This window comes from Engystomops pustulosus, chromosome 3 (assembly GCF_040894005.1).
Source record: "Engystomops pustulosus chromosome 3, aEngPut4.maternal, whole genome shotgun sequence".
NCBI lineage: Eukaryota > Metazoa > Chordata > Amphibia > Anura > Leptodactylidae > Engystomops > Engystomops pustulosus.
This window is the reverse complement of record NC_092413.1, coordinates 83,304,518-83,317,357: the sequence shown is the minus strand read 5'-3', so window position 1 is coordinate 83,317,357 and position 12,840 is coordinate 83,304,518. Positions and strand designations below refer to the sequence as shown.

The 12,840-nt window shown below is 39.9% G+C and overlaps 1 protein-coding gene across 1 annotated transcript in view; it reads left to right on the top strand.

The window, feature by feature from the left end:
- Nucleotides 1-12,840, top strand: part of NUP133 (nucleoporin 133) — a 43,085-nt gene that overhangs the window by 18,818 nt on the left and 11,427 nt on the right. The window contains exons 11-18 of the mRNA XM_072141265.1: nucleotides 1,647-1,804; nucleotides 5,188-5,279; nucleotides 5,639-5,802; nucleotides 7,272-7,366; nucleotides 9,748-9,972; nucleotides 10,845-10,967; nucleotides 11,476-11,572; nucleotides 11,658-11,900. Coding sequence (XP_071997366.1) covers nucleotides 1,647-1,804; nucleotides 5,188-5,279; nucleotides 5,639-5,802; nucleotides 7,272-7,366; nucleotides 9,748-9,972; nucleotides 10,845-10,967; nucleotides 11,476-11,572; nucleotides 11,658-11,900 — 1,197 coding nt within the window. The remainder of the gene's footprint in view (nucleotides 1-1,646; nucleotides 1,805-5,187; nucleotides 5,280-5,638; nucleotides 5,803-7,271; nucleotides 7,367-9,747; nucleotides 9,973-10,844; nucleotides 10,968-11,475; nucleotides 11,573-11,657; nucleotides 11,901-12,840) is intronic.

Here is a 12,840-nt window from a genome sequence, read left to right as displayed (position 1 = left end):
GAAGTGCAATTTGTTACGCAGAAAACAAGCCATCACACAGCTCTTTACGTGTAAAAATAAAAAAGTTATAGATTTTTGAAGGTGGGGAGTGAAAAATGGACATGAAAAAACAGGAAAGGGCCCGTAACCGGTTAATCCCCTTCCCTCCGGTATTTGAAGAAGATGAAGTCGCCGCTCTGAACGCACTTGGTGCAGGTCAGAGCGGCGACTTCATCTTCTTCGATGGGAGGCAAGTACCGGGGGGGAGGGGGGGATGGAGTGTCCTGGGCTCAGTGCGGTAGGAGCTTGGGACCCCTCGGTGCACAGGACGCGTTCATAGAGAGAACACGTCTCCCAGCTCGGGGCTTTCCTTGCGCTGGGAGACGCCATGACATTTGAATCTGAATAATGATATTTTGTAAGCGCATTTTGTGTGGAAAACTTGATGCGGCCCAGCCTTACCCAGAATCTACCTCCACCGGCCCCCAGGTAAATTGAGTTTGAGACCCCTGCACTAGATGAAAGACTGCATATTGGAATTCACACATTTTTGCAAATCCATTTATAATGGATACTAATAATGACCCAGTCCTCAGTTATGGGGTTTCCCAAGTCCCCATTTTTTTTCCAACCAGTATACAGTGTTCTGATAAAAGTATTGACCTTTAGCTCAAAGGGATGGGGGCAATCGGTTGCTATGACAGATTGAAGCCCCGAAAAAGGCTTTTAGGTATATCATTTAAGAAGATGTATTATACTGTGGTAGAAATATATTGCGTGAGTGGCCAGACCCATGTGGATTGATGAAGCCTTAAAAATAGGCCTTTTTAATAGCATGCTTCCCTTTTATTAGGGATAAATGCTTGTTCTGTATAAAAACGACTTTTATATGTATGTAAATGTGGCTGAAGGGCTCTGGGGGCATTAGTGGAGCCCCTCTGTGCTCCAACATCACAATCACACCCTCCAGAGCACTTCACTTTTGGGCTTTTTTTTTAAACAGAACTAGCAGGCTATTATCCCTATAAAGATTTTAACCTCTGCAAAGCACTGATGGTGCTTTTGTAGAGGTTAATGTAGGAGGTAGATTTTCTTCAAAAAATTGCAATTGATCAAGGTGTTGTCAACGGTGAATGTCCTTAGCTGTAATTCACGTGTTGTCACATTATGAATGTTTTTAATTACCGTATGTACTTGTGTATAAGCCAAGTTTTTCAGCACAAATAATGTGCTGAAAAACCTCTCCTTGGCTTATACACAAGTCAATTAAAGAAATAAGCGTATATACTCACCCTCCGGTGGCCCTGATGCTCAGCGTGGCTCCCTGATGTCGGCGTGACTCCTCTTCTGTCTTCCCTACGGCTCCTCTTCTGTAACAGGTGACATAGACGCGTCCATGTTATCTGCAGGCCGGTGCATACTATGACATTCATACATAGTCATAAATTCTCATTGAAAGATACTGACTTGGGAAAGCATGTGCAAGCGGGTAACTGAGGATTTTAATTTGGACTTTGTCAAACTGTGTGACATTGCATGACAAGGAAGAACAAACAAAATCAATTATTTGCTAAGATTTTCTTAAAGTGATCAACCTTTTTAAATCATTTTACTTGCATGTTTTATATGTTACTACTCATATTTGTTTTGTTTTTAATTATGTAAAGGAGATCACATTATTGGAGCTGGGGCCTGTTCAGATCTTCCCATATTTTTTACAAGGAAGAGTGGCCTTCTAGCTGTTGTTCCTCGGGAGAGTGTCTCTGTTTTGCCTGAAGATGTTGAAGATTCCCTGTCCTCTTCCCTAGCTGGAGCTAGTAATCGGGTAAAATCAACATAATTGTATTCACAAATGTGCCCCAGTGAACAAGTGAAATATGCTGCCAAAAAGCCTTTACTGGCCTATTGATAAATGTAACATTTTCTTAAAGGGAGTCTGTCCCTAGCAATTGCCATGTCAAACTAGGACTTTCTTATCCAGTTCTTTATCGATGTTAAATCCATCCTTTATTATATGTCATTGTTGCTTCATTGTAGTAGAAAAACAGCTTTTATACTCCCTGTACACTTGCAGCATAAATTCTGGAAGCTCAGCCATGAAGTACAGCTCGCTCTAATGAAACCCCAGCTCAAAATTGCCTGCTTCCTTTTTTGAAACTTTAAGGCCTATAATGCGTCTCTGGTTTGTGTGTGCACCCATACTTCATAGTGAGTAGACACTGTAAGATGCAGTCTGGGTGCAGGACAAACATGGACCAGGCATGTTTGCTAGAGTTGTAGAGGGTTGGGTTTTCAGCGGAGTGACATAGCTTGACTTTATAAGTTGATACTCATACAGAGGTATGGTAGTATTCACATATTCATAAGATGAGTGCTTACATCTTATACTCAAGTGTAAGCAGAGTTTTTCATCACACAAATGTGCTGAAAAACCCTTATTCGGCTTATACTCGGGTCAGGGGGGGGGGAACCCTTCTACTCACCTTTCCGACAAACCCCCCTGCTGGCTGGCTGTATATACGTGTAGGCTGTGACCAATGCATTTCCCACCCTAGGCTAATACTCGGGTTGGCTTATACTCGAGTATATACGGTATTATAATTACTTTTAAAATATAAAAAAAAAGAAATTACTAGCCCATATAATCAATCTAAAAATCCCAGATAATACAGTGAAATGACAATTCATAATCTGAAATGGAAACAATCTCAAATCTAATAAGCTCAGAGGGAAGAGGGAATCTTTGCAGTCAAAGACACATATATCAAGTTAGGATTAGATTCAAGGCGGTCAAGGACAGGAGGCGCACAGCAAGACCGGTAGTTCTCCAAAGAATTTCTTTAGTATAAAGAGGATTGTACAGGTACACAAGGCATATCAGGGATCAAACGTCCGCTTTATCAAGTGAAATTATAGATCTGTAGATAAGTGGATAGTAGATAAAGAGGAATGAATGTGTGAATATTTACCTACGTGAATGAAAAGTAAATAAACCAGATAAATGAATAATAAAATGGTAAATGTATATGGGAGTAAATGAAAGCATGGGAGATGGAGGTAATGAATACATGTAACGCATAATTGTGTCAGGTTAAGGGATGTAATACAAAGATTAATTTTTGATCAATTATGAAATTGTGATGTTGATACACTAAAGAATAGTAAAAAGAGCAATAAATAAAAACATAAATAAAGAGATGGCGAGGATCGTCAATGACATACTTGATTGAAAATACAAAAATAGACAATTGATACATTTTGATGCAATTGATGCATAAAAATGATACATGTACATAATATAAAGTTGTTGGTATCAAATAAACATGAATCATAAACCATAAAATCTTCTCAAAGGTTGATTTCATATATAGATAAATAATTAAATAACCAAATCAATTGGTAAATAATTCTAGTTCTCCAGAGGGACACATGGAAGTAATAAAGGTCTAAGAAGGATTTCTTAAATAGATAAAAAAATATATTAAATATTTTAAAATAATAGATGGGTGGATTTCATAAATACTTTAATAAATAAATAACCAAATAATTTTTTTTATCGATAAATAGGTAAATGAAAGATTATAAAGGTAATAATGGATATAGGGAGTATAGTGTGGTGATTTTATATGTAACTTGCCCTAGCCTGGGTGGTTTTGGAAGCTCGTCCCAGGAATAGGGCGCGTGGGGCAACTCACGGGTTAAATATCCGCGGTGTTGGAGTATCTGGCGCGTGAAAACGAAGTGTGCGTCTGCATATCGTGCAGAGGAAACAAAAACAATGACGTGCGGCTGCGATGTGTTTTGTATTTTCAACCATAAGTATATGTCATTGACGATCCTCGACATCTCTTTATTTATGTTTTTATTTATTGCTCTATTTACTATTCTTTAGTGTATCAACATCACAATTTCATAATGGATCACAAATTAATTTATGTTGATAAACTCCTATACATTTACCATCTTATTATTTATTTGGTTTATTTACTGTATTTTTTGGACTTTAAGGTGCACAAAAAAATCCTTTGATTTTCTCGGAAATCAAAGATCAGCATTATAGTCCAGTGCTCCTTATATATGAACTGTACTTGCAGACAACCGCTGCCTTTACCTGGGCAAAGGTCTGCCACCAGCTGGTCATACATCCTTTTAATCAGGTGTGCCTTATAATCCGGTGCACTTTATAGATGAACCTAGACGTTTTAGCAGACATTATAATCCGGTGCGCCTTATAGTCCGAAAAATATGGTACTTTTCATTCATGTAGGTAAATATTCACACATTCATTCCTCTTTTTCTACTATCCACTTACACCATCTCCTCATTATCTAGGTATATTTTTACATACATGTTCCCTGTCATTTTATTATTCTTTGGATAACTCTTGGAGACTCTTTGGAGTCTTGCTATGCGCCTCCTGTCCTTGATGCCCTTGAACCTATTGCCTGACTCCAACCGGTCCAGCATCCCGAGTTTAGAGATTTCGGGGATACCACTAACCCACACGTCTAAACTATAGTTGTGCCTTATGCTGAGCACAACTTCATTAGGTGAGCACCAACTAACGATATCACACACCTGAAACTGGATAATATTACCCTATAAGCGCTGTCGTTTTTGTCTTTGCTACTTTCCCAAGTTAGGATTAGTTGTTCCTAGTTGCCCCTTATATGAATACATAGGGCTAACAATCCCCTAAGATTGTGCCTTAATTAATTCTTTAACATGTTCACATCCATATAAACGCATACATTTGTTGTTTTGACATGTTTTCCGTCTCCCAAGGTTGCATATGACCCCTGCGATACACTACAAACCCACTGGGGCATGCCATGATTGCCAGGGGTCCAATTGCTGTCTTTAGACTGGATTGGCACATCTGCTAAAAAATAGCCTGGCCCTTTTTGTTCCCTATTAAGAAGGCTTATTTAAAAATCCCATCATTGCCTTTAGCATGTCAACCATGGAAAGTGAAGGCAGAGGCCTTTAGCTGGTCCCTCTGTGCCTGCTATAAAATAAAAACTTGCCTTGTTTCAGAGCTCCTCGCACTTGCACATACAGTGAAGGCGGCGTTCTATATATATTTACTCTAGCTAAATGTAAAGTTTGGGGGAGGGGTTATTATTATTTTGTTTTTATAGCAAGCACAATGGGAATAGATAAAGAGTGATTTAGGACACCAGATAACATTTCTTCCTTGTTTTAAAGGCAACATCTATGGAGCCTTCTTTGAGGGTAGAGACCATACCACATGATGATAAGACTAAACTGTTGAAGTCTGCATTTCTGCAGTTTTGTAGGTAAGAAATATACATTGATCTGATTATTTCTTCTGGTGGGTAAAATACAAATGAAATACCATCAAAGAATTCAAACTATAGATGTCCATAAAGTATGTGTAAAAATTAAAAATGACACATGGAAAATAATATGTTAGGTATGCAGTTATCCTTGGGTTACTTGCAGACTTGTGTTCCAGATTTCAGCCATGAAAAACAAAAATTCTGTGATGTTTTTCACAGCCGATTAGCATCAGCCTGGCATCTCACGAGTCCTCATAGCCATTTTTTCACAGAGCACTCGTAGAGCATAATTTATGAACAACACTCTAAGATTGTTCTTCTTTATCTGATAATGTATTAAAAAAATTGCTTTTCAGAAAGGATATAGTTGGGGCACAGTGCGTGGTGGACAACTTGTTTTCTGCAGAAACTGATTTGGAAGCTGATGATGAACTAGACCAAGCTGTGACCCAGATAAGTATGGACTTGGTGGATGACTATCCAGCTTCTGACCCCAGATGGGCTGAATCTGTACCAGATGGTAAGTGGTGAAAAGTGCTTAAACTAACAGATAAAACTTGCTATTATTTCCTGAATATCCTTCTATATATACATTGTAACAAAAGTGAGTACCCTACATATTTTCGGAAATGTTTTATGAAACCTTTTCATGGGACAGCACTATATAAAGATGACCTAGGACAGTGATGGTGAACCTTCTAGTGACCGAGTGCCCAAACTACAACCAAAATCCACTTATTTACCATGAAGTGCCAACACGACATTTTAAGCAATAACTTATTGCTACCTGCTCTTACTCGTCTTTCAATCGTATTGACCCCCTGAGGCCACCAATACAGTTGAAAGAAAGAACACAGATGCAGACCCTCATTGTAGCTTCTCTCCAGGGTACCTCTGTAGGGAAAGAATAGTGGGTCCAGCAGGATGACCTACATTGCACTTCTGTCAACACCTTCTCACTTTTCCTGCAGTTCCAAACAGCAAATGAAATGTCGCTTTAAAACAGCATCTCTTAAGTTGCCTGGGACTGAAGGTGGACTTGGTCCTATTTAGTGAACTCTGTCCTATGCCATACGTTCACCACCACTGACCTAGGATATAAGAAGATTGCAAACACCCTGATCTAAGCTGCAGCCTGCCCTACAGCGGTTTAAAAAGACTGGTTCCTATGAAAACCCACTTCACCATGGTCGACCAATAGTGGTTGAGTGCACATGCTCAGCATTCGGTGTGTGGCTTTTCAAAATAGATGTGTGAATGCTGCTAGCATTGCTGCAGAGGTGATAGGGGTGGGAGAGAGGTCAGCTCATCATTGACTGTGGTCATACCAGAAAGCCTCTTCTAAAGATGATGCACAAGAAATCACGCAAACTGAAAGCTGAAGACAAGCGGGTTCTGGACATAGATTACTGATGAGACCAAGATAAACTTATTTGGTCAAGTTGCTATCAAGTGTGTGCAGCAACCAGTTGAGGAGTACAAAGACAAGTGTGTCTTGCCTATTGTCATGCATAGTGGTGGGAGTCTCATGGTATGCGGCTGCATGAGTGCTGCTGGCTTTGGCAAGCTATATTTCATTGAAAGAACCATGAATACATGTATATACTGAAGCATGATCTCTTCCCTTTGGAAACTTGGCTGTAGGGCAGTATTCTAAAAAATGAGGACCACAAAATTTAGGCTACCTGCTCAAAACATGGAAACAAGGATGTTTGCTAGCCATATCTTCTACAGCTGGTGCACCTCCTCATTCCCTTCTATGGGCTCATGCTTATGTTCACTAATTCTATTGCCCGATGCATGTGCTAACTTCCCAAAACACAAAAGATAGGGCAGGTCCTAAAAAAGTAAATTTGGTGTTCATTTCATTAGGGAAATACAATTCCAGTTGGAATTTAGTCTCTTGGTACATGGGTGGTGATTCATTTGTGGAATGCTGGCCTCATTTGTAGTATGGCCTTTATCTGATGCTTTATTTGTTTCACGCAGAGGCAGCGGGCTTAATTAATACATCCCTCATTCTTTTACATCAACTGGAAGATAAAATGAAGGCACATTCTTTTTTCTTGGATTTTCTTCATCAGGTTTGTGTTTTACTGTAAATTTACTGTTAAACTCTGTATGCCACAGTCTGTGACATTGCTCTACTGTTGTTTCCAACCCACGCCGTTCTCCAACCTGGAGGGGATAGGAAGATTTGCTTGCCTTCTAAGCCAGAAAACTGGAGGCAAAGGCATAATAACTCCACTGCACATTTGTATGCCAGCCTTTATATTCCCACCCTTGCACCATGGTTCTAATCGATATATGAAGAGATATCCAGCTGCCTACTGTAAATTCAACTCATGTTGGATTTTTTTCATAACACTTTAGTTATTTTATTAGTAATTCTTTTTATTTATTTGTCTGTAATCAAATGTTTTGGGTCCCAGGGGTTCTTCACTGTAATATGTACACGTTGCAGTGTATTTCAAGTCCATTAATAATATGGGAGTGAAATTTTAAAGGGAACGTGTCACCAGAGACCTCAATTGCACTAAAGACAGGTTGCAGAAGCCCATCACACCTGCAATGCAAACATGCCTTTCTGCCTTTTTTTAAGCATTTGCATTACAATGTAATTTGTGTGTTTTAACTTACCTTGCACCATGACAGAATCATCTGTTTAGGGGTTGGGCTTTGGTTTGGATGCATTTCAAAAAACATGTGACTTGTCTGTGCTGCAGACTCCTCAGCTCTTGGACCCCACCTTTGTGCTCCTGCACAGCTCCTCCCTCCCCCATTGATGTCAGCTCACCAGGCTGTGAGCTCTGTGAAGGAGCAGGAGGGGAGGAGCTGACAGGGGCACAAAGGTGGAGGCCAAGAGCTGTGGAGTGAGTAGCACAGACAAGTCACATGTTGATTTTTTTAAATGCATCCAAACTTAAGCCCAAACCCTGGGGCTACACAGCGAATTCTGTCATGATGCAAGGTAAGTTATAACACGCAATAATATTGTAATGCAAATGCTAAGAAAAGACAGGCACTGCAGGTGTGATGGGCTTCTGCAACCTATCTTTAGTGAAAATGAGGTCGCAGGTGACAGGTTCCCTTTAAGGTTGAATGGCGGGGACTCATAGGCTGACCCCTCTTCATACAAAGTGGGTGTCTGTTGTTTAATATTTCCAAGTAATAAGTCCAAAAAATATATTTAACTTATGCTTAGCTCCATATAAACAATAACACCAGTAATGCAAACAGAGCTCTACTCCATTTAGAAATGACTATAATCTCTATTAATGACAGCAGAGAAATTAGAAACATGATAAAGTGAACGTTTTTTGAAAATTTAGATGAATTTTTATGTTAGTTGGAACTAGTATATTGTATAACTCCAGACAAAGTAATTTTTTTTTTTTTTTTTGTCCCTATGACAACATCCTTGTCATTATAACAAAGAATTTACAATAAAGCTTCATTGTGAACTCCTCAAAGTTCAGTAAATTACCAGCCTCCAAAGAGCTTCACCAGAGGTCACAGCTGAGGTCCGTTTGTAACTAGCGGTCCTTTTTAAGTCGGTTAAAAAACCACAAGGGTTAAAAATTGGAATCTTACCAGGACTTGCTCCTCGATCTAAGAGTGCAGATTAATAGTTAGAGAAGGTACCTATTGCCCGTTTCCCAGAGTTTGATCTCAGCTAAATCAATGGACTATAAATTTCTTACAGGGGAAATGCCTTGGCAAAGTGTGGTGATATAAATAAAAACAATTGCGCATATTAATGAAAATGTTGTACTATACATTGTAACTTACATGTATAGGAAGTGCCTGGATCCCTTCTTTAAAGGGGTGGTCCCATTTCAGCAAATTAATGTTAATGTTTTTATGATTTATACAATTTTCCAATATACTTTCTGTATAAATTACTCACGGTTTTCTAGATCTCTGCTTGCTGTCATTCTATAGAAAGTTTCTATGTTAACTGCTAGTGGACAGAAATCTGACCACGGTCACACAGGTGCAGGGCTCTTTGGTATTACAGAGGGTATTTAGAGCTGTGGGTTATAACGAGCCGCACACCTGTGTGACCATGGTCAGATTTCTGTCCACTGGCAGTAAATATAGAAGCTTTCTATGGGATGACAGCAAGCAGTGATCTAGAAAATGATAAGAAATTAATACAGAAAGTGTATTGGAAAGTTGTATAACTTTTTATAATGTAAATAATAACATTAATTTGCTGAAATGGGAATACCCCTTTAAGGCACGTGTCATCGAGGCTTTGCCAGCTGTGTACAATGCAGCACAGTGCTGTTACACATTAGCACTTTGATTACATTCAGAAACTGAATTAAAGTGTGCAGGGGCGTGCCACGGCCATCGCATATGTGTTTCTATGCAAACGCATGTAAGCGGCGTCCAGCACCCAGTGTCTTTTATTGTCTAACTATAGTCGTCTTAATGGTGTTCCATTTCTTAAACCCAGGTTGGACTATTTGACCGTCTAAGTATTTGTCATGTGAGAGGATCTGCTATGGCAACACGTCTTTTGCTTTGTGAGCATGCAGAGAAATTATCTGCTGCAATAGTTTTAAAGAATCACCACACCAAGCTTCCAGCACTGGTGAATGCTGCCATTCAGCTAGCACTAAACAAGAGGACGTGCTCCATCCCGCACAATCTCACTGCTGCCGATGTCTACTTCAGAGAGGTAAGATTAGCACTGATCACAATACACATGTGCACATTTACTTTTCTTTTTTAATATTCTATGGCTTGGTGTGTTGACTGATTTAATTTACCGTATATACTCGAGTATAAGCCGAGACCCCTAATTTTACTATCAAAAACTGGGAAAACCCATTGACTCGAGTATAAGCCGAGGTAGGGAAATGCATTGGTCACAGACCCCCCCAGTATGTAGCCAGCCTGCCCCCAGTAGTATACAGCACTGCCCCCAGTAGTATACAGCACTGCCCAGTCTGCCCCCAGTAGTATACAGCTTGCCCAGCGTTAAAAACTTCTCACCCTCCGGTGGCCCCGACGTGCAGCACTGCTCCCCCAATGTCCGTGCGGGTCATCTTCTTGCTTCCGCGTCAGTCTTCTTGCTTCTCTAACTTTGTGCCGGGCGCCGCCATTGCTCTCCCACAGACGGCGCCTAGTATGACGCGCCGCTGCTGACGTCATACTAGGCGCCGCCTGGAAGAAAAACAATGGCGCCGCCCTGCACGAAGTTAGAGAAGCAAGAAGACTGGCGTGGAAGCCAGAAGAGGACCTGCGCGGACATCGGGGGAGCAGCGCTGCAGGTCGGGGCCACCGGAGGGTGAGTATATAAGTTTATTATTTTTTAAATATATATTTTTTAAGTATTGACTCGTGTATAAGCCGAGAGGACGTTTTTCAGCACATTTTTTGTGCTGAAAAACTCGGCTTATACACAAGTAAATACGGTAAATTTATTAGTGCCTATTCAAAGAACGCATCAGAGAGGCCAGTGCACACTTAACATAATTTCTGTTCTAATAAAAGTAAAAATTTTATATGACTGCTCTACATATAAACCAATTTTTATCTTCTTCTTAGGTCTCACAGATGGATGTCATCTTTGAATGTCTTGTCGACAAAGAGGAGATTGATTTACAGTCTACAGTGATGGATTCTATTGAATGGGCTAATATAGTAGTGGATGTGAACACGATATTGAAGGTACTGGTTTCATATGATGAAATGTAATCATTATTGGGTAGATTGACAGCTCTTTCTTTTCATTGTTTGCAAACATCAGGAAGCCGTTTTATTAAGCCTTGTACATCAGTTTTCTGCAAATCCAATTTAGCCATTTTACCTAAATTGCACAAAAAAAAATCATTTTAGAATTTTGGATCTACTCTCCACCTTTCAAAAAAGTGGTTGGGGAAGAAAAACTTTGATCTTGTTCAGCCCTTGTCTGGAACACTGTGGGGTGTGGGGGATTTATCTTAGACTTTCGACCTATCTATGTATCCGTCAGGTGACCGCGTCAATGGGTAAAATAACGTCAGGCCCGACCTGGAATAGTTTTATGTGAAAACCTGCAAACAAATGTTTGCAGGCTTTTTGAAATAAAATGGCAATCACAGGGCAGAAAGCTGGAGTAGAAGCCCTTATGTATAAGACCAATAAAAATCCATTGTCTATTAATGGATGTGATTATTACTGTTTTTAAACTTTCTAGGATATGTTGCACGCAGCCTGTCAGTACAGACAAAACAAAGCTTCCCTCTATAAAAGTGAACGCCTAGAAAAAGAACCTGAATATATCCCTTGGACTGGTATGTGGTTCTATCTTTTTGCTGTTTGAGAACAGTTTATCATTTTATTCATTTATCAATGCAATACACCTTCTTGTATCTGCAGCCTCCAGCGGTATCCGGACAGTGATTTTACGTCAACATAGCATAATCCTCAGGAAAGTCTATCCTCAAGCCGATTCCAGGTTACGTAGTGACCTAATTGAACAGTTGGTGGCGCTATTGAATTATTTTCTTGATGATTATATCACTCAGTTGAAATCTGTGGATCGGCCAGCTGATCAAGAAAGATATACAATTCTGGAAACAGAGTATGCACAGAAAAGATCAGAGCTTCTGTCTCCATTATGTAAGCAATGTTAATAATTAATTACGGTGATATTAACTACTTCAGGACTTTGGTAATTTGTCCCTTTAGGACCAGACACCATTTTCTATTCTTTGCAACTTTTTTTTAACATTTTTGATATTTTCTTTAATAATCACCAAGTTAAAGGGGTTTTTTTTGCAATGTGTGGGGGTATAGGATATTAGGTAATTTACCATTACACATCTATTAGAAGTCCGGATAAGAAAAGCAAGTTGGAACGGCACCGTGTGAAAGTCAAGCCTGAGAATGCCTGTAATGATCAGGCGAAACGTCGCATCAATGGTGGATTAAACTTTTCGTTTTCACTTGATATTGGAGTGCTGCTTCTACCTACTTTCTTCTATTAGAAGTCCTTCTCCACTTTCTTGATATGTGAAGTGAAGCATCTTTTATGATGGTCTTTTACCTCATCAGCCAGACATTTCTGTCCATAACATGGCTGCATATGGAGTTATTTTTAAAATGTAACGTTTCACTATAAGTGGTTATAACTTTGGAACGCTTTACTGTATCTAGGGTATTTTGAGATTGTAATACATTATTATATTTTGAATATGGATATTATGAAGCATGGAGAGGGTTCGCGGTCCGAGCCCTCTCCATAGCCGGTAAGTCTTTGCTGTATATTGCAGCAAAGGCTTACCTGTAACACCCGCAATCGGTGCTAGCAATGCTGCCGGCGGCTTCAAAAAGATGGCGGCGCATGGGCTCCGCCATCTTGCCGCGGATCGTCGCTCCCCGATGACGTCACGGGGAGCGGCGATCCGTCGCCATGGTAGCCTCCGGTGTTCCGAATACCCGAGGCTCCTTCGTTTTAACCCATTCATTACAATGTGCTAATTGCGTCCGAAAATGTCCAAACTATCAAAATATAATAACGGTTTTTCACTGCGTTTAACCCTGTAACGGAAAGTAGTGT